Raw genomic sequence first — 25,779 nt, 5'->3', positions numbered from 1 at the left:
AGGCTCACCTGGTGCCCGCAGAGGCTGATGTTGAACTGGTGGAAGTACTTGAGGCCCTTGGCGGTGAAGCTGGGGCCGCTGGCGAAGGCGGCGCCCGCGGCCAGCGCCGAGAAGTCGAAGCGCAGGAGGTGGCCTGGCAGCGGCAGCCAGAGGCTGCAGTTGCTGTAGCAGAGGGAGCGCAGCTGCGGGGCACAGGCAAGGAGCTGGCACGGAGCCGGCGCGGCCCCGGGCGGGGGGCACCCCCCGGGCACGGCGGGGAGCTGGCGGGGCCGGGCAGAGGTCTCACCCACCCGGGGCCAGGGACTGTCACCCACCCGGGGTGGCCAGAGGGGCTGGGGTCACCTCCACGGGGACAGCTGAGGGGCTGGCATTGCCCATCCAGGCAGTGCCACCCACCCAGGGTGGCCAGAGGGGTTGGTGTCACCCCCCTGGGGACAGCTGGGGGGCTGGCATCACCCACCCAGGGCTAGACACTGTCACCCACGCTGTTGCCCACCCAAGATTGCCAGAGGAGTTGATGTCACCCCCCTAGGGACAGCTGGGAGGGGCTGGCATCACCCATCCGGGCAGTGCCACCCAGCCAGGGTGGCCAGAGGGGCTGGTGTCACCCAGCCAGGATGGGGCAGGGGGCTGGTGTCACCCATCTGGGATATCTCGGGTGGGAGTGGCTGGCATCACACCTCTGGTGCCCGTTTGGGATGGCCGGGGGGGGGGGGGGGGGGGGGGGGAGGGGGCACAGGCGCCACCCATGTGGGGACACCGCTGTGCCACCCCGCAGCACCCCACCCCTGGGCACGGGCAGGCTTCGGTCACCTGGTTGCTGTGGGTGCCAGGGCCACAGGGCTGGCAGGTGGGGGTCCCGTCGGAGGGGTGAGCTCGCAGGTAGGTGCCAGGCGGGCAGGGCCGGCAGGCGCCCGAGGCGCGGTCCAGGGCGTGCCCGGGGGGGCAGGGGGCGCAGGAGCCGGCGGGCTCGGGGGCGCAGCGGCGGCAGAAGGAGGCCACCCCCCCCAGCACGTTGGTGACATTGATGGAGTAGAGCTTGGCCACGTCGCTGGTGTAGCGCCGGCCCTGGCACGCAGCGCCCCGCAGCGTCAGCCCCGGGCACTGCCACCCGCCCGCGCCCCTCGGCACAGGCACCCGCGGCACCCCCCCGGCACCCCCTGCGCCCCCTACAACACCCACAGCACCCATGGCACCCACATGGTCCCCTACAGCACCCGTGGCACCCACGGCTCCCATGACACCCACAGCACCCCCTACAGCACCCACGGTACCCCCCACAACAGCCATGGCATCCACAGCACTCATGGCACCCACAGCAGCACCCATGGCACCCACAAGACCCACAGGACCCCTAGCAGCACCCACATCACCTACAGCACCCACAGGACTCCCAGCAGCACCCATAGGACCCCCACCAGCACCCCCAGCAGCAGCACCCCCAGCACCCATGACACCCACAGCAGCACCTCCAGCACCCACAGTACCCCCAGCAGCAGCACCTCCAGCACCCATGACACCCACAGCAGCACCTCCAGCACCCACGGCACCCCCAGCAGCAGCACCCCCAGCACCCGTGACACCCACAGCAGCACCTCCAGCACCCCCAGCAGCAACACCCCCAGCACCCGTGACACCCACAGCAGCACCTCCAGCACCCACGGCACCCCCAGCAGCAGCACCCCCAGCACCCATGACACCCACAGCAGCACCTCCAGCACCCATGACACCCACAGCAGCACCCCCAGCACCCGTGACACCCACAGCAGCACCTCCAGCACCCACGGCACCCCCAGCAGCAGCACCCCCAGCACCCGTGACACCCACAGCAGCACCCCCAGCACCCATGACACCCACAGCAGCACCTCCAGCACTCACGGCACCCCCAGCAGCAGCACCCCCAGCACCCGTGACACCCACAGCAGCACCTCCAGCACCCATGACACCCACAGCAGCACCTCCAGCACTCACGGCACCCCCAGCAGCAGCACCCCCAGCACCCATGACACCCACAGCAGCACCTCCAGCACTCACGGCACCCCCAGCAGCAGCACCCCCAGCACCCGTGACACCCACAGCAGCACCTCCAGCACCCCCAGCAGCAGCACCCCCAGCACCCATGACACCCACAGCAGCACCTCCAGCACCCATGACACCCACAGCAGCACCCCCAGCACCCGTGACACCCACAGCAGCACCTCCAGCACCCACGGCACCCCCAGCAGCAGCACCCCCAGCACCCGTGACACCCACAGCAGCACCTCCAGCACCCCCAGCAGCAGCACCCCCAGCACCCATGACACCCACAGCAGCACCTCCAGCACTCACGGCACCCCCAGCAGCAGCACCCCCAGCACCCGTGACACCCACAGCAGCACCTCCAGCACCCATGACACCCACAGCAGCACCTCCAGCACTCACGGCACCCCCAGCAGCAGCACCCCCAGCACCCATGACACCCACAGCAGCACCTCCAGCACTCACGGCACCCCCAGCAGCAGCACCCCCAGCACCCATGACACCCACAGCAGCACCTCCAGCACCCATGACACCCACAGCAGCACCTCCAGCACTCACGGCACCCCCAGCAGCAGCACCCCCAGCACCCGTGACACCCACAGCAGCACCTCCAGCACCCACGGCACCCCCAGCAGCAGCACCCCCAGCACCCGTGACACCCACAGCAGCACCTCCAGCACCCCCAGCAGCAGCACCCCCAGCACCCATGACACCCACAGCAGCACCTCCAGCACCCATGACACCCACAGCAGCACCCCCAGCACCCGTGACACCCACAGCAGCACCTCCAGCACCCACGGCACCCCCAGCAGCAGCACCCCCAGCACCCGTGACACCCACAGCAGCACCTCCAGCACCCCCAGCAGCAGCACCCCCAGCACCCATGACACCCACAGCAGCACCTCCAGCACCCATGACACCCACAGCAGCACCCCCAGCACCCGTGACAACCCACAGCAGCACCTCCAGCACCCACGGCACCCCCAGCAGCAGCACCCCCAGCACCCGTGACACCCACAGCAGCACCTCCAGCACCCCCAGCAGCAGCACCCCCAGCACCCATGACACCCACAGCAGCACCTCCAGCACCCCCCCCAGCACTCACCAGCAGCAGCACCCCCAGCACCCGTGACACCCACAGCAGCACCTCCAGCACCCCCAGCAGCAGCACCCCCAGCACCCATGACACCCACAGCAGCACCTCCAGCACCCATGACACCCACAGCAGCACCCCCAGCACCCGTGACACCCACAGCAGCACCTCCAGCACCCACGGCACCCCCAGCAGCAGCACCCCCAGCACCCGTGACACCCACAGCAGCACCCCCAGCACCCATGACACCCACAGCAGCACCTCCAGCACTCACGGCACCCCCAGCAGCAGCACCCCCAGCACCCGTGACACCCACAGCAGCACCTCCAGCACCCACAGTACCCCCAGCAGCAGCACCCCCAGCACCCATGACACCCACAGCAGCACCTCCAGCACCCCCAGCACCCGTGACACCCACAGCAGCACCTCCAGCACCCACAGCACCCCCAGCAGCAGCACCCCCAGCACCCATGACACCCACAGCAGCACCCCCAGCACCCACAGTACCCCCAGCAGCAGCACCCCCAGCACCCATGACACCCACAGCAGCACCTCCAGCACCCACAGCACCCCCAGCAGCAGCACCCCCAGCACCCGTGACACCCACAGCAGCACCCCCAGCACCCACAGTACCCCCAGCAGCAGCACCCCCAGCACCCATGACACCCACAGCAGCACCCCCAGCACCCACAGTACCCCCAGCAGCAGCACCCCCAGCACCCATGACACCCACAGCAGCACCCTCAGCACCCCCAGCAGCAACACCCCCAGCACCCGTGACACCCACAGCAGCACCCTCAGCACCCCCAGCACCCACGTCGGCCCCGGCAGCGCCCCTGGGTGCCCGTGGGGGCGGCCCTCACCGCCTGGCGGTAGGGGGTGCGCTGGAAGGCCCAGGTGAAGCTGGTGCTGGCGTTCTTCTCCACCACGTAGGTGTAGGACTGCTTGCCCTTGGCGCCGGTCCAGGTCTCCACCGGGGTGTTGGTGCGGGAGTTGATGCCCTGGGGCGGGGGGGGGGGCAGGGCACCCCGAAACTGGTGGGTAGGTGTGTGCCCCCCCTCCCCCAGACCCCTTTTGTCCCGCCCCCAGACCCCCTCTTGTCACCCCCAAACCCCTTTTAGTCCCTCCCTTCGGCCCCCTTATGTCCCCCTTCCCCAACCCCCCTTTTTGTCCCCCTGAACCCCCTTTCGTCCCCCTCCCCCCAAACCCTCTTTTGTTCCCCCCCAACCCTCCTTTTCTCCCCCCTCCTACCCCCTTCTGTCTCCCCCCTCAAGCCCCTTTTGTCCCCATCCCCCAACCCCTTTTGTGCCCCCAACCCCCTTTTATCCCCCTCCCCCAAACCCCCTTTTGTCCCCCCTGAACCCCTTTTTGTTCCTACCCAACCCCCCTTTCTCCCCCTCCCTCAAACCTCCTTTTGTCCCCCCCACCCCCCTTTTGTCCCCCCTCAACCCCTCCTCTCTCCCCCTCCCCCCAACCCCCATTTGTCCCCCCTCGAACCCCCTTTTGTCTCTCCCCCAACCCCCCTTTTGTCCCCCCATCCCCTTTATGTCCCCCTAACCCAACCCCCCTTTTTCCCTCCCAAACCCCCTTTTGTCACCCCTAAACCCCCTTTATCCCCCTCCCCCAACCCCCCTTTTGTCCCTCCCCAAACCCCCTTTTGTCCCTCCCCTCAACCCCCTTGTGTCCCCCAACCCCCCTTTTTCTACCCCCAAACCCCCTTTATCCTTCTCCCCCAGACCCCCTTTTGTCTCCCGAACCTCTTTGGTCCCCCCTTTTGTCCCCCCTCAACTCCCCTTTTGTCCCCCCTCAACCCCCCTTTTGTCCCGCCCTCCACCCCCTTTCTCCCCCTCCCCCAAACCCCTTTTTTCCCCCCTAACTCCCTTTCTCCCCCTCCCCCAGGCCCCCTTTCCACCCCCCTCAAACTCCCTTTCGTCCCCATCAACCCCCTTTATCCCCCCTCAACCCCCTTTCTCCCCCCCAAACCCCCTTTCGACCCCCCCAAGCCCCCTTTCGACCCCCCTCAAACTCCCTTTATCCCCCCTCAACCCCCTTTCTCCCCCCCAAACCCCCTTTCTCCCCCTCCTCCAAGCCCCCCTTTCCTCTCCCCCCCCCTCACCACCATGAAGTAGAGCTCGCAGCTGACGCTGCAGAGGGTCTCGAAGACGAAGCTGATCCTGGCCACCTCCTTGCTCTCCGCGTCCTCCAGCACGGGGCTCGGGGGGCTGGGGGGACACACACACAGAGCATTGGGGGGCACGGCCACCCCCTGCCTCTCCCCTCGGCCGCTGTCCCCTCTCCACAGCTCACCTGAAGCCGGGGACCACCAGCGTGAGGATCATGAAGTCGTTGTCGGAGGCTCCTGCCCCGGTGTAGATGTAGTCCCCGGCGACCTCCCAGCCTGCCGGGGACGGGGGGGGGACACGGCGGGGACAGCTCAGCGGCGTCCCCGGGCTGTCCCCGGGCGGGGGAAGGGGGTCCCGGCGGTACCTGGCATCCCCTTGTACTCGAAGTTGATGCCGCTGAGGACGGTGGTCTCCATGTTGGGGGGCAGCACGTTCCACCACTTGTACTCCAAGCCCAGCACCGGCTCCGTGCCCAGCGGGCAGCTCAGGCAGCCTGGGGGCAGCAGGGGACAGCCCTGCACCGGGCTGGCACCCACCTACCCCTGGCAGCTCTGGGCACCTCTTGGGGACAGCTATGGTGCCACCCTCACCAGAGCCATGGGAGCAGCCTTGCACTGGGGTGGCACCCACCTCCCCCTGGCAGCTCTGGGCATCTCTTGGGGACAGCTATGGTGCCACCCTCACCAGAGCCATGGGAACAGCCTTGCACTGGGGTGGCACCCACCTCCCCCTGGCAGCTCTGGGGGCCCTGGGCACCTCTTGGGGACAGCTATGGTGCCACCCTCACCAGAGCCATGGGAACAGCCTTGCACTGGGCTGGCACCCACCTCCCCCTGGCAGCTCTGGGGGCCCTGGGCATCTCTTGGGGACAGCTATGGTGCCACCCTCACCAGAGCCATGGGGACAGCTTTGCACCGGGCTGGCACCCACCTACCCCTGGCAGCTCTGGGCACCTCTTGGGGACAGCTATGGTGCCACCCTCACCAGAGCCATGGGAACAGCCTTGCACTGGGGTGGCACCCACCTCCCCCTGGCAGCTCCGGGTGCCCCTGTCACCCCTGTGGGACAGTGGTGGGGATAACCCTACCAGAGCCACAAGGGCAGGAGGGGTCAATCCCGCACTGGGGTGGCACCCACCTCCCCCTGGCAGCTCCGGGCGCCCCGGAGTCAGCCCTCGGGGGCAGGACTGGGGACATCCTTCCCGGAAGCACAGGGGCGGCAGGGGACAGTCCCAGCGCGGGGTGATACCCACCTCCCTGCCGCGGCTGAAGGTGCCCTGGTCACCCCCTGGGGGACAGTGGCAGGGTGGCCCTTACCGGAGCCGTTGGAGTAGGAGCCGTAGGGACAGGGCTGGCAGGCGCTGCCGTTGCCCTTGGCGAAGCCTGGGTTGCAGGGGGGGCACTTGGACTTCACCCCCGACGGGGGCAGCTTGGCCGCCTGCGGGAGCTCCTCGCTGCAGATCTTGGGCTCTGCCCACTTGAACATCAGCTGCGTCTGGCCGGGAGGCAGCGAGGGGAGGCTGAGCTGGGCTGGGAGGGGAGGCGGGCAGGGAAGGGGACCAGCTCCGGGGGTCCCCAGCCCCTCCCGGCCGGGCCGTACCTCGCCGTGGGCGTCGCAGGCGGTGTGGGTGTAGAAGTAATCCTTGTCGGTGCAGGGCGGGCGAGGGCGGCAGGACGCCGAGCCGGGCTCTGCCAAGCGCCGGGCAGATGGCAGCTGCCGGCTCTGCCCGGCACAGGGACCTCGGCCGTGCCCCCCGCGGGATGCCACCGCTGCCAGCCGCCGCTGAGGGGCGGCAGGTCCTCCCCACCCCCCCTCCCACCAACCTCTCCCTTCCCCTCGGGGTGCAGAGGGCATCCTTCGGGTGAGGGGACGGAGGGCACCTCAAGGATGGTGCCCGCGGGTCGATGCCAGTCTTGGATCCTCCCCTTGCCCCCTCCCCCAGAGCCATCCCCCCCGGGGCGGAGGTTGAGGTGACAAAGGGACCCGGGTGCCACCTCTGAGGGGAGGGGCCAGAGGGGACCTCACCAGTGTCCCCAAGGCTTGTCACCAGCACAGTGCCCACGTCTGTGCCCCTCCTTGCCCTCTCATCCCCTCTCCCTCCCCCAGGGGCATCCATGCAGGGCAGGTGTTGGGGGAACAAGGGCCCCTGGCTTGCTGTCCCCAGGGGCATGCCACCAGCACCGTGCCCATGTCTGACCCCCTCCCTGCCCCGGGGCCACCCCACAGGGCAGAGGTTGGGAGGAGAAGGGCACCTGGTGCCAGCCCACCTCCCCCTGGCAGCTCTGGGGGCACTGCTCAGCCCCTGGGGGCACTGATGGGGACATCATTACCGGAGCCATAGGGACAGGAGGGCACAATCCTGCACTGGGGTGGCACCCACCTCCCCCTGGCAGCTCTGGGGGCACTGGTCACTCCTTGGGGGCACTAATGGGGACATCCTTCCTGGTGCCATTGGAGTAGTAGCCATAGGGACAGGAGGAGACAATCCTGCACTGGGGTGGGATCCACCTCCCCCTGGCAGCTCTGGGGGCACTGATGGGGACATCATTACTGGAGCCATAGGGACAGGAGGGGACAATCCTGCACTGGGGTGGCACCCACCTCCCCCTGGCAGCTCTGGGGGCCCTGGGCACCCCCTGGGGGCACTGATGGGGACATCTTTACTGGAGCCATAGGGACAGGAGGGGACAATCCTGCACTGGGGTGGGATCCACCTCCCCCTGGCAGCTCTGGGGGCACTGGTCACTCCTTGGGGGCACTGGTGGGGACACCCTTCCTGGTGCCACCGGAGCAGCAGCCCCAGGGGCCAGGGGAGGGGGCACCTACCAGCATAGGTGTCAGGCTCACAGGGCTGGCAGGCAGTGGCTCCTTTGCTGGAGAAGGTGTCTGCAGGGCACAGCTGGCAGGCGGAGGAGCCGGCGGCGGGGGCGAAGGTGCCAGGCTTGCAGGGGAAGCACTCCGAGGTGTAAGCCACCCCTGGGCAGTGGGAGGGCACTCAGGGGCTGGGGGTGGCGGGACCCCCTGCCCCCACGCTGCCCCCCACCTACCTGTGATGCCAATGTTCCTCACCAGCACCGGTTTGGGCACCTTGGACCAGATGGAGAAGGCTGTGGTCCTCCAGTAGAGCACGTTGTTGCCTCGGCTCAGCTCCACCTGGCAAAGGAGGTGGGGAGGGCACACTGGGGTGGTCCCACTGCTGGGGAGGTCGTTGGCACACGTGGGGGGAAGGGGGTTGAGGGATTAACCCCTCCCTGGCCTCACCCATCCTGAGGTGGGGAAGTTGAATGGCAGGGACCCAGAGCCCAGCATGGGGCAGGCTGGAAGGGAGCTCTGGAGCTCATCCACTCCAACCCCTCCTGCTCCAGCAGGGCTCCCACAGCAGCTTGCCCAGGGGCACAGAGTCCAGCAGGGGCTGGGAGGGAGCTCTGGAGCTCATCCTGCCCAACCCCTGCCCCAGCAGGGCTCCCCCAGCAGCTTGCCCAGGGGCACAGTGCCCAGGGGGGGTTGGAAGCTCTCCACCCCAGCAGACTCCACAACCTCTCTGGGCAGCCTGCTCCAGGCTCCAGCAGCCTCACCCCAAACAACTTTCTCCTCCTGCTCAGCTCCAACCTCCTGACTGCCACTCTGTGCCCCTTGCCCCTTGGCCTGGCCCTGGGCAGCACTCAGCAGAGCCTGGCCCCAGCCTCTTGCCCCCCACAGCTCCTTTAGCTCTTGCTGAGCATTGCTCAGCTGCCCTCTGGGGCTGCTCTGCTGCAGGCTCTCAGCCCCAGGGCTCTCAGCTCCTGCCAGAGCTGCTCCAGGCCCCTCAGCAGCTTCCCAGCCTCCCCTGGGCTCTCTGCAGCACTTCTCTGTCCCTCCTGAGCTGGGGAGCCCAGAGCTGGCCCCAGGGCTGCAGCTGTGGCCTGGCTGGGGCAGAGCAGAGGGGCAGCAGAGCCTCCCCTGCCCTGCTGGCCACACTCTTCTCCATGCCCCCCAGGACCCCCTGCAGCTCCTTGGCCATGAGGGCTCCTTGCTGGCTCCTGGGGACCTTGCTGGCCCCCAGCACTCCCAGCTGCTGCTCCTTGGAGCTGCTCTCCAGCAGCTCCCCCCTCAGCTGTGCTGCTGCAGGAGGTTGTTGCTGCCCAGGGGCAGTTCCCTGCCCTTGCCCTGGCTCAGCTTCCTGAGCTTCCTCTCCACCAGCTCTCCTGAGGTTCCTCTCCCCACACCTTTCCAGCCTGGCCAGAGCCACTCTAGGTGGTGACAGCTCTGCTGTCTTCCTCTCCAGGGGCAGTTCCCTGCACTTGCCCCAGGTGAGCCTCAGGAGGTTCTCCTCTCCCCCAGCTCTCCTGAGGTTCCTCTCCCCACACCTCTCCAGGTCACTCTAGATGGTCACAGCTCTGCTCTCTTCCCCTCCAGGGGCAGTTCCCTGCACTAGCCCTGGGTGAGCCTCAGGAGGTTCTCCTCCCCACACCTCTCCAGCCTGGCCAGAGCCACTCTAGGTGGTCACAGCTCTGCTCTCTTGCCCCCAAGGGCAGTTCCCTGCCCTTGCCCTGGGTAAGCTTCCTGAGGTTCCTCTCCCCCGGCTCTCAGCCTGGCCAGCTCTCGGTGTCAGCACAGCCTTGGGGGGCTGTCCCCACTGCCCCCCGTTTGGGTCAGCAGCAGACTGCCCGAGGCTGCCCTCTGCCCCTTCACCCAGCTCGGTCAGGAAGCTGTCGCCCAAGCCCGGACCCAGCACCGCCTTAGCCGGACCCCTCCTGCTGCCCTCCTCTGCAACCCCACGGACAGGCGACGCAAGGGACCGCGGGGGCTGCACCCAGGGCCCTCCCCCTGTCCCCTCCTGTCCCCTCCTGTCCCCTCCTGTCCCCGCCCCCCACTCACGCTGTGGAACTCCCAACCCTTCTCGGTCGTCCTCATCCAGCGAGACTCCTCCACCGTGGGCTGGCACTGATCGTTCTGCACCTGGGGCGGGGGGGGGAAGGCGGCGAGGGGAGGCTGGGGACCCCTGCATGTCCTCAGGGACACAGCCGGGTCCCCGGGGACCTCGCGGCCGGCAGCCTGGCCCCCTCCCAGCCCCTGGCACCTACGAAGAACTCGAAGACGATGCTGCTGTCGGGGTAGATGTACTCGAAGGAGACCGTGCCTGACTGCTTCAGGTTGACTGCATACATGAGGGTGGCTGTGCACTCGTCCGTGTTGGAGGCCACGTAGTCCCCCAGGGGCTCCCACGTTGACCTGGGGGGTGGTAGGTGTTGGGTGACAGGTTGGACTTGGGGATCTCTGAGGTCTCTCCCAACCTGCTGGATTCTGTGGCTCACAGAAACCTTCAGGCTGGAAAAGAGCCTCAGGGTCACCAAGCCCAACCCTGCTCTGCAAGGGTCAGCCCTAAGCCATAGCCACCCCCAAGCACCACATCCAAACCACCTTTAAACACCTCCAGGGCTGGGGACTCCACCACCCCCCTGGGCAATGCCACCACAGGCAGCTGAGGGAAGGAGGTGACAGAAATACTCTGCTTGGAAAAGAGCCTCAGGATCACCAGGTCCAACCCTGCTCTGCAAGGGTCAGCCCTAAACCACAGCCCCAAGCTCCACATCCAAACCACCTTTAAACACCTCCAGGGTTGATGACTCTACCACCCCCCTGGGCAGTGCCACCACAGGCAGCAGAGGGCAGGAGGTGACACAATCACAGAACCATTCAGGTTGAAACAGAGCCTCAGGATCACCAGGTCCAACCCTGCTCTGCAAGGGCCAGCCCTAAACCACAGCCCCAAGCTCCACATCCAAACCACCTTCAAACACCTCCAGGGCTGGGGACTCCACCACCCCCCTGGGCAGTGCCAGCACAGGCAGCAGAGGGCAGGAGGTGACAGAATCACAGAACCATTCAGGTTGGAAAAGAGCCTCAGGGTTGGACTGAGTGATCCTGAGGCTCCCTTCCAACCTGAATGGCTCTGTGATGCTGTGCCCATGGCCTTGCCCAAGCCATCAGCTTGGCCACTGCCCTTTAACCCAGCTTGAAGGGCCTGGAGAATGAATCTGCTGAGGAGCCACTGAGGGAGCTGGGGCTGTTTGGTTGGGAGGAGAGGAGGCTGAGGGGAGACCTCTCTACAGCTACCTGAGAGTCCAACCCTGCTCTGCAAGGCTCAGCCCTAAACCACAGCCCCAAGCACCACATCCAAACCACCTTCAAACACCTCCAGGGCTGGGGACTCCACCACCCCCCTGGGCAGCTCATTCCAATCCCTGACCTCTCTTTTTCCTGCTGTCCAATCTAAACCTCCCCACTCGTAGCTTGAGGCTGTTCCCTCTTGTTCTATCACTAATTACCTCTAATTACCACTAATTACCAGCACCAACCTCCTTCCAGGGAGCTGTAGGCAGCCAGGAGGTCTCCCCTCAGCCTCCTCTGTTTCACACTATCCATCCCCAGCTCCCTCAGTTGCTCCTCAGCAGATTCATTCTCCAGGCCCTTCCCCTTCCTTGCCCTGCTCTGCCCTGGCTCCAGCACCCCCACAGCTCTCTGGTGCTGAGGTGCCCACACACAGCCTGGGCACCACTTTTGTGCCCCAAGCCCATAGCAGCCAGGGTGGGGACAGCAGGGGACAGTCCCCAAGGGGGTGAAGCAGAAGCTGTTGGACACAGGGCTTTGGGGGGGGGGGGGCAGCACAGGGGGCATGGCACCTATGCCTGGGGGGGGTCTTTCCTCACCAGCTGGTGCCCCCCCTTCTGGGGAGAGGTGGGGGAGGCGTGGGGGGGCCGCAGGGAGGAGCAGAGCAGCACCCAGCAGATGAATACCAAAGGTGCTGCTGGAAGCAGGTTACAGCTGCAGGAACGCTGTGGTGCAGGGCAGCTTGGCACTGCCAGGGCCCCTGGCTGGCCAGGGGGGTGGCAGAAGGGCTTGGTGGCACAGCTGGCTGCAGGAGGGGTTGGTGGCTGGTGGTGCCACCAGCTGGCAAGAGGATTTGGTGGCATAAGCAGCTGGCAGGAGGGGGGCAGGGCACAGCTGGCTAGCAAGAGGTGGCTGCTGGCATAACCAGCTGGGCAGCAGGGTTTAGTGGCACAGGCAGCTGGCAGGAGGGCTTGGTGGCAGAGCTGGCTGGTGAGAGGGCCTGGTGGTTGCTGGTGGCACCAGCTGGCAGGAGGGGTTGGTGGCTCAGTGGCACAGCTGGCTAGCAGGAAGGCTCAGGGACACAAGCAGCTGGCAGCAGGGCTCAGGAGCACAAGAAGGTGGCAGGAGAGCTCGGTGCCACAAGAAGGTGGCAGCAGGGCTCAGTGGCACAGGCATCTGGCAGCAGGGCTCAGTGGCACAGGCAGCTGGCAGCAGGGCTCAGGGACACAGGTAGCTGGCAGCAGGGCTCGGGGGCACAGGCAGCTGGCAGCAGGGCTCGGTGGCACAGGCAGCTGGCAGCAGGGCTTGGTGGCACAGGCAGCTGGCAGCAGGGCTCAGGGACACAGGCAGCTGGCAGCAGGGCTTGGTGGCACAGGCAGCTGGCAGCAGGGCTCAGGGGCACAGGCAGCTGGCAGCAGGGCTCGGGGGCACAGGCAGCTGGCAGCAGGGCTCAGGGACACAGGCAGCTGGCAGCAGGGCTCAGGGACACAGGCAGCTGGCAGCAGGGCTCAGTGGCACAGGCATCTGGCAGGAGGGCTCGGTGGCACAGGCAGCTGGCAGCAGGGCTCAGGGACACAGGCAGCTGGCAGCAGGGCTTGGTGGCACAGGCAGCTGGCAGCAGGGCTCAGGGGCACAGGCAGCTGGCAGCAGGGCTCGGGGGCACAGGCAGCTGGCAGCAGGGCTCGGGGGCACAGGCAGCTGGCAGCAGGGCTCGGGGGCACAGGCAGCTGGCAGCAGGGCTCGGGGGCACAGGCAACTGGCAGCAGGGCTCGGGGGCACAGGCAGCTGGCAGCAGGGCTCGGTGGCACAGGCAGCTGGCAGCAGGGTTTGGGGGCACAGGCAGCTGGCAGCAGGGCTCAGGGACACAGGCAGCTGGCAGCAGGGCTCGGTGGCACAGGCAGCTGGCAGCAGGGCTCGGGGGCACAGGCATCTGGCAGGAGGGCTCAGGGGCACAGGCAGCTGGCAGCAGGGCTTGGTGGCACAGGCAGCTGGCAGCAGGGCTCAGTGGCACAGGCATCTGGCAGCAGGGCTCGGGGGCACAGGCAGCTGGCAGCAGGGCTCGGTGGCACAGGCAGCTGGCAGCAGGGCTCAGGGACACAGGCAGCTGGCAGCAGTGCTGGGTGGCACAGGCAGCTGGCAGCAGGGCTCAGGGACACAGGCAGCTGGCAGGAGGGCTCAGGGGCACAGGCAGCTGGCAGCAGGGCTTGGTGGCACAGGCAGCTGGCAGCAGGGCTCAGGGACACAGGCAGCTGGCAGCAGGGCTTGGTGGCACAGGCAGCTGGCAGCAGGGCTCAGGGACACAGGCAGCTGGCAGCAGTGCTGGGTGGCACAGGCAGCTGGCAGCAGGGCTCGGTGGCACAGGCAGCTGGCAGCAGGGCTCAGGGACACAGGCAGCTGGCAGCAGGGCTCATGGACACAGGCAGCTGGCAGCAGGGCTTGGTGGCACAGGCAGCTGGCAGCAGGGCTCAGGGACACAGGCAGCTGGCAGCAGGGCTCATGGACACAGGCAGCTGGCAGCAGGGCTTGGTGGCACAGGCAGCTGGCAGCAGGGCTCAGGGACACAGGCAGCTGGCAGCAGGGCTTGGTGGCACAGGCAGCTGGCAGCAGGGCTCAGGGACACAGGCAGCTGGCAGCAGTGCTGGGTGGCACAGGCAGCTGGCAGCAGGGCTCAGGGACACAGGCAGCTGGCAGCAGGGCTCAGGGACACAGGCAGCTGGCAGCAGGGCTTGGTGGCACAGGCAGCTGGCAGCAGGGCTCAGGGACACAGGCAGCTGGCAGCAGGGCTCAGGGACACAGGCAGCTGGCAGCAGGGCTCGGTGGCACAGGCAGCTGGCAGCAGGGCTCAGGGACACAGGCAGCTGGCAGCAGGGCTCAGGGACACAGGCAGCTGGCAGCAGTGCTCAGGGGCACAGGCAGCTGGCAGCAGGGCTCGGTGGCACAGGCATCTGGCAGGAGGGCTTGGTGGCACAGGCAGCTGGCAGCAGGGCTCAGGGACACAGGCAGCTGGCAGCAGGGCTTGGTGGCACAGGCAGCTGGCAGCAGGGCTCAGGGACACAGGCAGCTGGCAGCAGGGCTCAGTGGCACAGGCATCTGGCAGCAGGGCTCAGTGGCACAGGCATCTGGCAGGAGGGCTTGGTGGCACAGGCAGCTGGCAGCAGGGCTCAGGGACACAGGCAGCTGGCAGCAGGGCTCGGGGGCACAGGCAGCTGGCAGCAGGGCTTGGTGGCACAGGCAGCTGGCAGCAGGGCTCAGGGGCACAGGCAGCTGGCAGCAGGGCTCAGGGGCACAGGCAGCTGGCAGCAGGGCTCGGGGGCACAGGCAGCTGGCAGCAGGGCTCGGTGGCACAGGCAGCTGGCAGCAGGGCTCGGGGGCACAGGCAGCTGGCAGCAGGGCTCAGGGACACAGGCAGCTGGCAGCAGGGCTCGGGGGCACAGGCAGCTGGCAGCAGGGCTCGGTGGCTGCTGGCACTGGTCCAGGGGCCACGGTGGAAGTCAGGCAGCTGGCTCTTGGCACAGGGCTGCAGGGACTCCCATGGGTGCTCCCTCTCCCAGGAGCACCCCCGAGGGTGCCCCCTGGCTCGGGGGCCCTGGCACCTGCTGCTGGGCTGTGCCCTCGCCGTGGCCAGGCTGTCCCCCAGCGTCACCTCCCGGGGAAGGGCGGCAGAGGGAGCGTGGGAGACAGAGGGAGGTGGGGAACTGGGGTGCTCCCCACTCATGGGGGGCGTCTCAGTACCCATCTGTGCCCAGCCCCCACCGCCCCAGGGTGGCTGAGTGCCCAAGCACCTCCTGGGAGGGGGAGCAGGCGGTCTGTGCCCGCCCCTGAGAGGGGGGAAGCAGTCAGAGTATCACAGCATCAGTCAGGGTTGGAAGGGACCACAGGGATCAGCCAGTTCCAACCCCCCTGCCATGGGCAGGGACACCCCACACCAGATCAGCCTGGCCAGAGCCTCATCCAGCCTGGGCTTAAACACCTCCAGGGACAGGGCCTCAACCACCTCCCTGGACAACCCATCCCAGGGCTTCACCACTCTGATAGGGAAGAACTTCCTCCTCACCTCCAGCCTGAATCTCCCCACCTCCAGCTTCATTCCATCCCCCCCAGTCCTATCACTGCCTGAGATCCTGAGCAGTCCCTCCCCAGCCTTCTTGCAGCCCCCTTCAGATCCTGGAAGGCCACAATGAGGTCACCTCGGAGCCTTCTCTTCTCCAGCCCCAGCTCCTTCAGTCTGTCCTCACAGCAGAGCAGCTCCAGCCCTCTGCTCATCCTCCTGGCCCTGCTCTGGACACCTTCCAGCACCTCCAGATCTCTCTTGCAATAGGGGCTCCAGAACTGGAGGCAGTACTCCAGGTGGGGTCTCAGCAGAGCTGAGCAGAGGGGGAGAATCCCCTCCCCTGCCCTGCTGGCCACACTTCTCTTGCTGCAGCCCAGGCTCTGCTCGGCTTTCCGGGCTGCAAGTGCACACTGAGAGCTCCTGGTGAGCTTCTCCTCCCCCAGCACCCCCAAGCCTCTCTCCTCAGGGCTGCTTTCCAGCCAAGCCCAGCCTGGATTTGTGCCTGGGGTTGCCTCGAGCCAGCTGCACTCGCTCAGGGCCGGGGTCTTCTCCTTCCCAGGGCTCTCCTCGACCCTGCCCTTGGTCGGGTTGAACCTCAGGAGGGTGGCTTGTGCCCACCGCTCCGGGTCCCTCTGGACGGCATCCCTTCCCTCCAGCGGGCACAGCTCGGTGCCATCAGCAAACGTCAGTGCCGCTGTCCCTGGCACGGGCAGAGGTGCCCAACAGGACCGCCCAGGGGGCGCTCACCCGGTGCAGTTCTCCACCGCATCCCCGAAGCCGTCGTCCACCTCCAGGTTGGTGGCGACGTTGGCGAAGCCGTGGGGCACCTCGTCCCACTCGTCGAAGCGGACGCCGGTGCCCAGCGAGTAGGTGCCCTCCGCACAGGGCCTGCAGGCCTGAGCCTTCATGTCCAGGAACTCCCCTGCCTTGCAGGAGAAAGCTGCGAAGAGCAGCCCCGGGTGGGGGAAAGGGAGGTCACATCCCTCTGCCCTCCCCGGCGCTGCTCCAGCCGCCTCCTCCCAAGCTTGTCACAGCGAGCCCGGCCGGGCTGGGCAGCTCCCGGCCCCAGCAGCCCTCCGCAGCTCCCAGTGCCCCATCCTGAGCATCCCTGCAAAGCTCCAGGTCCCTCATCCCAAGCACCATCCCTGCATGACTTTGGGATCCCCATCCTGAGCATCCCTGCAAAACTCCAGGTCCCTCATCCCAAGCATCATCCCTGCATGACTTTGGGACCCCCATCCTGAATATCTCTGCAGCTCCAGGTTCCCCATCCCCAGCATCCCTGCAAAGCTCCAGGTCCCTCATCCCAAGCACCATCCCTGCATGGCTCTGGGATCCCCATCCTGAGCATCCCTGCAAAGCTCCAGGTCCCTCATCCCAAGCATCATCCCTGCATGGCTCTGGGATCCCCATCCTGAGCATCCCTGCAAAGCTCCAGGTCCCTCATCCCAAGCACCATCCCTGCATGACTTTGGGACCCCCATCCTGAATATCTCTGCAGCTCCAGGTTCCCCATCCCCAGCATCCTTGCAAAGCTCCAGGTCTCTCATCCCAAGCACCATCCCTGCATGGCTCTGGGACCCCCATCCTGAACATCTCTCTGCAGCTCTGAGCTCTCCCTTCTCCCCAGCATCCCTGCACAGCTCCCAGCCTCCCATCCCCAGTATCCCTGCAGGCTGCTGGGATCCCCCATCCTCAGCATCCCCACATGGCTTTGGGATCCCTCATCCCCAGCATCCCTGCACAGCCCCAGGCATGAGCTCATCCTGAGCATCCCCACACAGAGGGTCACAGAGCTGGCAGGGCTGGAAGGGAGCTCCAGGCTCAGCCAGCTCCAAGCCCCTGCCATGGGCAGGGACACCTCACCCCACAGCAGGTTGCTCACAGCCACCTCCAGCCTGGCTGCAAACACCTCCAGGCAGGAGGCTTCCACCACCTCCCTGGGCAGCCTGTGCCAGGCTCTCACCACCCTCCTGGCCAACAACTTCTTCCTCACAGCCAATCTCCAGCTCCCCACTTCTAGTTCTGCTCCATCCCCCCCAGTCCTGTCCCTCCCTGACCCCCTCCAAAGTCCCTCCCCAGCTTTCCTGCAGCCCCCTGCAGCTCCTGGGAGGCCACAATGAGGTCTCCTGGGAGCCTTCTCCTCTCCAGCCTGCACAACCCCAACTCTCTCAGGCTGTCTGCAGGGCAGAGCAGCTCCAGCCCTCTGCTCCTCCTCCTGGCCCTTCACATGGATCTGGGTCCCTCATCCCAAGCACCATCCCTGCATGGCTCTGACATCCTCCATCCTCAGCCTCCCCACATGGCTCTGGGATTTCCCCATCCCAAGCATCCCCCTGTGGATCCAGGCCCCTCCTGACCATCCCTTCACAGCTCCAGGGCTCTCATCCATCCCTGCCATGCCTCTGGGATCCCCAACCCCAGCAGCCCTGCACAGCCCCACGGCAGCAAAGCCTCCTCCCCACCCCCTCCCCTCCTCTCCCTCCCTCCCCCCCCCAGTTCCAGCAAAGCAAACTCCCCCCCAGCCCCCCCCTCCGACTCCCATCCCCCTGACTGAAGATATTTGGCAGCTCCTCAGCACTCCCCTGCCTGACCACCAGCACCAGGCAGGATCTAACCCCCTGCTGAAGCACGCTGCTGAGCCGCAGCGCTCCCCGAGCCTTGAGGGGGTGTGTGGGGGTGTTCCACCCCCCTCGCCCCCCCCCCCCTCCAGCGCATCCCAGTGAGGAGCTGCCAGGGCTGACGGCTGCTGCGGCGCAGCCAGGTCCCTTTGAAGGCGTCGCTGCGGCGGAGCTGATGAAAAGCTGCCGCTGCTCCTTCTCCAGGCTCCTCTCCCTCCCCTCGCCCTCATTTCCTACCCCTGCCCTACCCACAGCCCAGAACCTCCTCCCTTCCCCCTTCTCCTCTTCGCCCTCCCCCCGATCCTTACAGCACTCGGTGCCCCTGACGGGGTCGGGCAGGCCGGTGCAGAGTCCCGGGGTGTGTGGCACTGCCACCCTCCAGCGTGAGCCCGAGCTGTCACACGCTGTGTACTCGTAGTGGTACTCGGACTGGGGAGGGAAGGAAAACGGAACTGGGAGAGGTGCTGCCCCAAGCACCAACCCCCCCCCCCCTCCCCAAGTGCTCCCCCAAGCCCCGGGGGCTGTGGCATCCGTCCTCCCCCCCCGCCCCGCCAACCCCATCCTCCTGCCCGGCCGCCTCTCGGGTGGAGAGTTTCGGCTCAAGGCGCTGCGATGTCCTCCGGCTCCCAGTTCAACCCCCCCCCAGCCCAGCCAGGGCTGTGCAGCGGCAGAGGATGCTTGGGGAGGGGGCTGCTCGGGGAGGGGGTTGCCGGGGGAAGGGAGAGGTAGGGGCAAAGGGGTGGGCGGGGGGAGATGGAGGGGCTCGGGGTGGGGGCAAGCAGAGAGCTGAGAGGAAGGGGTGCTCGAGGGGGTGGGGGTGCAGAGGACAGAGAGATATTTGGGTTAGGAGGATGCTCAGAGCCAGGGAGGTGCTCAGAGGAAGGGGTGCTCAAAGGAGGGGGTGCTCAAGGTGGGGGTGTAGAGATGGAGGGATATTTGGGGCAGGGGGATGTTTGGAGCTAGGGGGGGCTCAGAGTAAGGGGTGCTCACTTTGGAGGGGTGCAGAGGAGAGAGGGATATTTGGGGCAGGGGGATGCTTGGAGCTGGGGGGGTCTCAGAGTAGGGGGGGCTCAGAGTAAAGGGTGCTCAGAGAGGGGGTGTAGAGGGCAGGATATTTGGGGCAGGGGGATGCTTGGAGATGGGGGGCTCAGAGTGAGGGATGCTTGGGGTGGGGGTGCAGAGGATGGAGGGATATTTGGGGTAGGAGGACGCTTGGAGCTAGGGAGGTGCTCAGAGCAAGGGGTGCAGAGGAGAGGGGGATATTTGGGGCAGGGGAATGCTTGGACCTGGGGGGGGGGCTCAGAGTAAGGGCTGTTCACTTTTGGGGGGTGCAGAGGACAAAGGGATGCTCAAAGCAAGGGGGGTGCTCAGGGTCAGGGGGTGCAGAGGAGAGAGGGATACTTGGGGCAGGGGGATGCTTGGAGCTAGGGGGTGCTCAGAGCAAGGGGTGCTCAGGGTCAGGGGGTGCAGAGGAGAGAGAGGTATTTGGGGCTGGGGGGTGCTCAGGGTTGGGGCATGCTCTGGGCAGGAGGGTACCGGGGTGCCAGGGGCTGCTGGGGGCAGAGGGATGCTTGCCTGGGGGGGACACAGAGGCTGCCGCTTCGGGTTAGGATGACTCCCCCCAGACCCGAGACATTCCCCGAGGGGGGAGGCCGTGGGGTCACCCACTCCCTGCCCAGGACCTTCCGTGTGCCGAGTGAAGGTGACAGCGCTGCCGCCGCCTCCTCCTCGCACCGGGGGCGGGGAGGGAGGTGCTGAAACCCTGCTGCCCCCCCGGCCCGAGTGCCGGGAGCAGATGGCAGCGTTCCCGGCGCTGTTTGCCTTGGCGTGGCCACGCGTGCTGCTCGTTAGAGCTGCTCAACCCGGATCTGCCGTCCCGCCACGGCCACCCACCCGCTGTGGGCACCCCTCGGCCGGCTGCCAGAGCACCCAGGAGGAAAGGAGAAGGGTGGGGGACACCGCGACACCCCCTCCACCTCCCCTCCCCTCTCCTGCCATGCCACCAGCTGCCTCCGAGCAGGGACCGGCTCAAGGCCGGGGAGGAGGAGGCGGTGCCGGGGGCAGGTGAAGCTCAGTTTCGGGGAGGGGGGGGGGGATTAATCCAGTGGGCAGGGTGAAGGTTGGGTCTGGCTGCTTAGAGGGGGTGGGGGAGGGACACCACAGCTCCCCCCCAGCCCTCCACTGCAGCATCGGTGGGGTGCCAGGGGCGGGCGTCGCGGCTCCCTGCTCCCGGCAGACGCCGGAGCGTGGCAGGTTGGCAAGAAAACAAAGCTTTGATGTTCCTGCCGGGGAGGGGAAAGGGGGAGGGAGGTGGGAACGGGAGGATGGAGATGGGGAAAGGGGGAGGGAGATGGGGAAAGGGGGAGGGAGATGGGGAAAGGGGGAGGGAGATGGGGAAAGGAGTAGGGAGATGGGGAAAGGGGGAGGGAGATGGGGACAGGAGGATGGAGATGGGAACAGGAACAGGGGAGGGAGATGGGAACAGGAACAGGGGAGGGAGATGGGAACAGGGGGAGGGAGATGGGAACAGGAGGAGGGAGATGGGAACAGAAACAGGGGAGGGAGATGGGGAAAGGAGATGGGGAAAGGGGGATGGAGTTAGGGAAAGAGGGATGGAGGTGGGGAAAGAGGGATGGAGGTAGGAATAGGAACAGGGGGATGGAGATGGGAACAGGGGGATGGGGATCAGAACAGGAACAGGGGGATGGAAATGGGAACAAGGGAATGGAGATGGGGAAAGGGGGATGGAGATGAGAACAGGGGAATGGAGATGGGAACAGGGGGAGGGAGATGGGAACAGGGGGAGGGAGATGGGGAGATGGGGGCGGGGGGAGGGGGAAGGCGCTGCCCGGACCAGCCCATCCTGTTCCTAGGCAGCACCAAGCCCCCATGGCCCTGGCATAGGGACACAGAGGATGATGCCCACCAGCATCCTCCTGGCTCCCCAGCAGCCCCAAGATCCCAACATTGTTCTTGCTCCCGAGGGATTCCCTTGGGAAAAGATGTGTGTGTGTGGGGGGGGTGGGGGGTGCGTGGGGGGAGTGTTTCCCTCTTCCCAAACTTCTCCCCCCTCCTTTCCCCCAACACAATCCAGAGGAGCTCTTCATTTCCTCGGCTCTCCCAAGACATTGACCTAATTCAGCCCTCGGGGCAGGAGGGGAGACCCCAGGCTGCCACCATCACCTCGAAGGGAGGGAGAGGGTCTGTGTGTCGTCCCCCCCCTCGGTGTGGGGAAGGGGGGGGGACACAGAGAGGGACGGGGCCAAGGAACATGACCTCCAGGGGAGTAATCCCTCCCGGGGCTGGCACCAGCTGCAGTCTATTGTTCCCAGCTCGGGCCGGTGGAACGGAGGCACAGACACACACACAGAGAACTGGATCAAGGCACACGGCAATTACTGGCCCAGATGAAAAGCAGCCACCCGTTGGGGACAGCCTGGGCGGGGGGGGACACACACACCCCTCCCACCCCCAAAAGGGTCTATCTGCAAGATACTGGGGGGGGGGGGGGGGGGTGTTGACCCCGATATTGCTGTCCCAGCCAGGGGTTTCTCCCGCCAGGACACTTCTGTCCCCACTTCAGGCCACCCTTGTGCCGGCCTGGGGCAGCACGTGGGTGATGGGGACACGTCTGTGTGTGTGTGTCCCCCCCCCCGCCTCCCCTCAACACATCACCACGTTATCACACCCCCCCCCCCCTCCCGCAGCTCTCTCAGCCCAGGCTGGGCTTAGGGACATCCCAAACCTCCCCCCTGGGATCAGTGACCAACCAAGAACTGGGGGGACCACAGAGTGGTGGCGGCTCCGGGGACCACCAGGCTGACCTTGGTGTCCCTAAGGGGACCCCCCCCCCCCCCGAGTAGTAAGGTCCCCCCCGCCTTTAACCACCCCAATCCCTAGTGGGGATCCCACGGAGCTCCCTCCCCACACACAGCCTGGAGGTGACAGATCCCTACAGGGACAGCCTGGGAGCCTCCGGGGACTGGTGGAGCCCCCCCGAAGCCCCAGAGAGGGGGGCAAAGCCCCCTCCCCCCAGGCCACAATTGCTCGAGCAGTGCACCCCACTGTAGGGACCCCCCCCCATTTCAATAGGACCTCCCCCACCCCTCAGGGCCACATCCTTGGTGCTCCAGGGCTCGGATCCGTTTACCGGGGGGGTTGCCGGTTGATGGTTCCCTCCTCCCTCTTCTTCCCTTCCCCCCCCCCCCCCCCCCCCCGCTCCGGTTCCGGTACCTCCTTGCAGACGTGCAGCCGTTCCCCGGTAAGTGCCGGTGATACGGTGACCGCCAAGCACAACGCCATCAGGAGCCGGTCCATGGCTCCGGTACCGGTACCGGTCATGGCGCAGCGGTAGCGGTGGCGGCGGCAGCGGCAGCGCTCGGCCCCGTGCGGGCACCGGCCCCGCGGCCCCGCCTCCCGTCAACGGCCCGGCCCCGCGCACGCACCTGCCGCCACCTGCCCCCGCCCCCGGCAACGGGAACGCCACCGGCGACGTTATCCCGGGAACGGCACACAGCGTCGCTCCCCCCGGGAACGGAACGCTATCCAGGGAAAGGCACCGAGCATCAGCCCCCGGGAATGGCACCGGGAACAGCATTGAGCTTCGTTCCCCCGGAAACGGCACCGGGAGCCACTCCTGGGGATGGCACCGAGCATCATTCCCCGAATAGATTATCCCGGGAACGGCACCGAGCATCAGCCCCCGGGAATGGCACCGGGAACAGCATTGAGCTTCGTTCCCCCGGAAACGGCACCGGGAGTCACTCCTGGGGATGGCACCGAGCATCATTCCCCGAATAGATTATCCCGGGAACGGCACCAAGCATCAGCCCCCGGGAATGGCACCGGGAACACCATTAAGCTTCGTTCCCCCGGAAACGTTATCCCGAGAATGGCACCGGGAATCACTCCCGGGGACGGTACGGGGAACGGCACCGAGCATCAGCCCCCGGGAATGGCACCGGGAACAGCATTGAGCTTCGTTCCCCCGGAAACGGCACCGGGAGTCGCTCCTGAGGATGGCACCGAGCATCATTCCCCGAATAGATTATCCCGGGAACGGCACCGAGTGTCGCCCCCCCGGGAATGATACCGGGAACGTTATCCCGGAAGCAGCATCAGGAGCATTATCCCGGGAACGGCGCCGAGCGTCGCTCCCGGGAGCAGGACCGGGAACGTTCTCCTCGGAACGGCACCGGGAAGGGTATGTCGGAAGCAGCACAGAGAACTTGATCCAAGGAACAGCCCCGGGAATCACACCCCCCCACTACGGGAATGGTATCCTGGAAGCAGCATCGGGAATGTTATCCCGGGAGCGGCCCCGGCACAGGGCAGCGGCTCCGGGAACGGCAACTGCACCGAGAACGGCGCCGGGCACCTCCCCTGGGAACAGCATCGGGAATGTATTCCCTGGAGCGGCACCGGGAACGGTCCCGGGAGCGGCCCCTGGAACGTTGGGAATGGCCTCAGCCCCGGGAACGTTATCCCGGGAGAGTATCCCTGGGAACGGCACGGGGCACTGCCCCGGAGCGCGGGCACCGGCCGCACATGCCCGTGGGAAGGCACCGGGACCCTCCTCCCCCGGTAACGGCCTCTCCTCCCGGTCCCCTGGGGCAGCGCCCGGGGTAGGGGGCACCGGGACACGGTGCGCTGGGTCCCCTCCTCAGCGAGGTGCCAGTCCTGAGCGCCCCTGGAGGTGGGGGGCACGGAGACAGGAGGGTGACAGCCGCGGCTGCGTGGGGACACAGCGGACATGGCTCTGTGGTGGCACTGGAGTGCTGAGGGGACACAGCTCCATCCCTGGTGGCACAGGACCACGGGGAACAAAGGAGATGGCCACGGGGTGGGGACAAGTGGGGCAAGACTGCAGCTGGGGTGGCATGGCTGGGGGACACGGCTGTGGCCCGTGGAGGTCACCTCAGCAGAGACCCCCACCCCCAACAACTGGTGTCCCTCTCCCCAGTGTCCCCACTCCCACCAGCAGGGTGACTTCCCATGGCAGTGCCAGCACTACAGGCGTCCCCTTGCCACCACCATGCCCTCATCGCCACCAGCTGCCAATCAGCCCCCGAGCTGCAAAGCTGGGACACCACCCATGGGTGCCCCAGGAGATGGGGGACACAGTGCAGTCTCCTGCCTGGCCTGGGCACCCTCTTGGGTGCTCGCAGCCCATGCCCGGGGCTGGCATCGTCCCGTGGGGCACTCGCACGTGGCTGTGCGGCCACAGCTCCTACACAAACCCTTGCCCAGGGCTGGCACGGCCCCGGGTGGCGCTCACATGCACGGCACGGAGCTGGCACAGCGCTGGCAGGGCCTTAAACGGCTCCATGCGGTGCCCATGCACACTCCAGGGGCTGCTGCCAAGCTCAGACCCGCTGCAAGGCCTGGGCAGCCCGGGGCTGGCCGGGACCGGGGTCGGGCTCAGCCCCGCCGGCGGGCCCGGGGCTGGCCGGGGCCGGGGTCGGGCTCAGCCCCGCCGGCGGGCCCGGGGCTGGCCGGGGCCGGGGTCGGGCTCAGCCCCGCCGGCGGGCCCAGGGCTGGTCCAGCAGCGGATCAGAATCGCAGGGCGCTCACAGGCCGCAGCCTCGCCTATCTGATCGACTCATCCCGCCCGCCGCCAGCCACCGCACAGCGCCCGCGGGCTTCGCGGAGCCGCTTCTTCTCATCTCGGCTGGGCCCGGCCCGGCCGATCGAATAAGATCAACGTGTAGGGGGCCGGGGAGGGGTGGCCGCGCCTCACACACCCGCCAGGCACAGCCGGACACGCACGAACCCAGACAGGCGCCCCACGCACCCAGCACCACACACCTACACCCGCACCCAGCACCATGCACCCAGCACCATCCACCCGCGCAGCCACCGCGCCCCGGCGAGGGCCGCCCCCGGCGCCGCCCCTTTTATAGCTCGGCCGCGCGGGGCACGCCGGGAAGAGGCGGAGGTTCTGGCGCCCGCCCCAGCGCGCCCCCTGGCGGCGGGAGGACTCGCGCCCCCCCGCCACGCGTGCGCGGCCGGCGATCCCGGAATGAAGGGATGGGAAAAGCCTTGCACGGAGTCCGAGCCTTAAGCCAGCGCTGATACGCGGCGCTCAGCACCACATCTCCAGGGCTTCCAAACGCCTCCAGGGATGGGGACTCCATCACTGCCCTGGGAAGCCTGGGCCAGCCCTTGGCAACCCTGCTGGGGGAGAACTCCGTGTTCATGTGAGCAGTTTATGTAGTAGCGAGCGTGAGTGCGATCCCTGGGGACCCCGAGTGCCATCTGAGCCCAGGAGAAAGGCTGGGATCTACCTTTGGCCGCTTCAAGATGAGCTTTGAACTCCCCCAGGACCTCTGAACATCTCCAAGAGCCTGGATTTGGCGGGGTTTGGACCCCCCTTGAGTCCATTCACCTGGGGTTTAACCCCATCTGGTTCCCCTGTCGAGGAGGCTCTATCAGGCTCCTTGGGGTCTGAGCTATCCAAGTCCCTCTGTGCCCTTTAATTTGTGTCTTAAACCCCATCAGGTGTCTCCGGGGGGGTCTGGTTCCCCTCTAAGCCTGATGAAGCCCCACCATCACTTTGGAGTTTGATGACTTCTGGCCCCTCTAGGTCTTCACAGTTATCATTTAAAGGCCTCTTTGTTGGGGTCTGTCACTCTTCCGAGGCCTTTCGGGCCCCTTCTCTTTGGGGTGTGAGTCCCCCCGGCCCCTTGCTTTGAAGGTTCACTGGTTCCAGACCCCTCGGTTTGGGGTCTGGCCCCTGCAGCCCTGCCCCTTCCTGCCACTCCCAACATGGCGGCCTCACCC

General features: G+C 66.8%; 1 protein-coding gene and 1 non-coding gene across 2 annotated transcripts in view; both read right to left on the bottom strand.

Annotated features, from left to right (window-relative positions):
• Positions 1-22,462, bottom strand: part of ELAPOR1 (endosome-lysosome associated apoptosis and autophagy regulator 1) — a 29,704-nt gene extending 7,242 nt beyond the window's left edge. Inside the window, exons 1-15 of the mRNA XM_054176546.1 lie at positions 22,231-22,462; positions 18,306-18,426; positions 16,124-16,316; positions 10,299-10,446; positions 10,093-10,173; positions 8,283-8,388; positions 8,062-8,211; positions 6,835-6,923; positions 6,552-6,729; positions 5,600-5,728; positions 5,420-5,510; positions 5,229-5,334; positions 3,976-4,113; positions 814-1,068; positions 9-182 (exon numbers count right to left, since the gene is read on the bottom strand). Of these exons, the coding sequence (XP_054032521.1) occupies positions 9-182; positions 814-1,068; positions 3,976-4,113; positions 5,229-5,334; positions 5,420-5,510; positions 5,600-5,728; positions 6,552-6,729; positions 6,835-6,923; positions 8,062-8,211; positions 8,283-8,388; positions 10,093-10,173; positions 10,299-10,446; positions 16,124-16,316; positions 18,306-18,426; positions 22,231-22,338 (2,067 nt within the window). The 5' untranslated portion in view covers positions 22,339-22,462. The remainder of the gene's footprint in view (positions 1-8; positions 183-813; positions 1,069-3,975; positions 4,114-5,228; positions 5,335-5,419; positions 5,511-5,599; positions 5,729-6,551; positions 6,730-6,834; positions 6,924-8,061; positions 8,212-8,282; positions 8,389-10,092; positions 10,174-10,298; positions 10,447-16,123; positions 16,317-18,305; positions 18,427-22,230) is intronic.
• Positions 22,463-24,544: 2,082 nt separating this feature from the next.
• LOC128898927 (small Cajal body-specific RNA 2) lies at positions 24,545-24,842 on the bottom strand. Its single transcript, XR_008463029.1, has one exon. It is a non-coding gene; the product is annotated as a small Cajal body-specific RNA 2 (non-coding RNA).
• Between the last annotated feature and the right edge of the window lie 937 nt (positions 24,843-25,779).

This window comes from Dryobates pubescens, chromosome 35, assembly GCF_014839835.1.
Source record: "Dryobates pubescens isolate bDryPub1 chromosome 35, bDryPub1.pri, whole genome shotgun sequence".
Classification (NCBI taxonomy): domain Eukaryota; kingdom Metazoa; phylum Chordata; class Aves; order Piciformes; family Picidae; genus Dryobates; species Dryobates pubescens.
The sequence above is the reverse complement of the archived record's forward strand: the minus strand, read 5'-3'. Positions and strand labels throughout refer to the sequence as shown.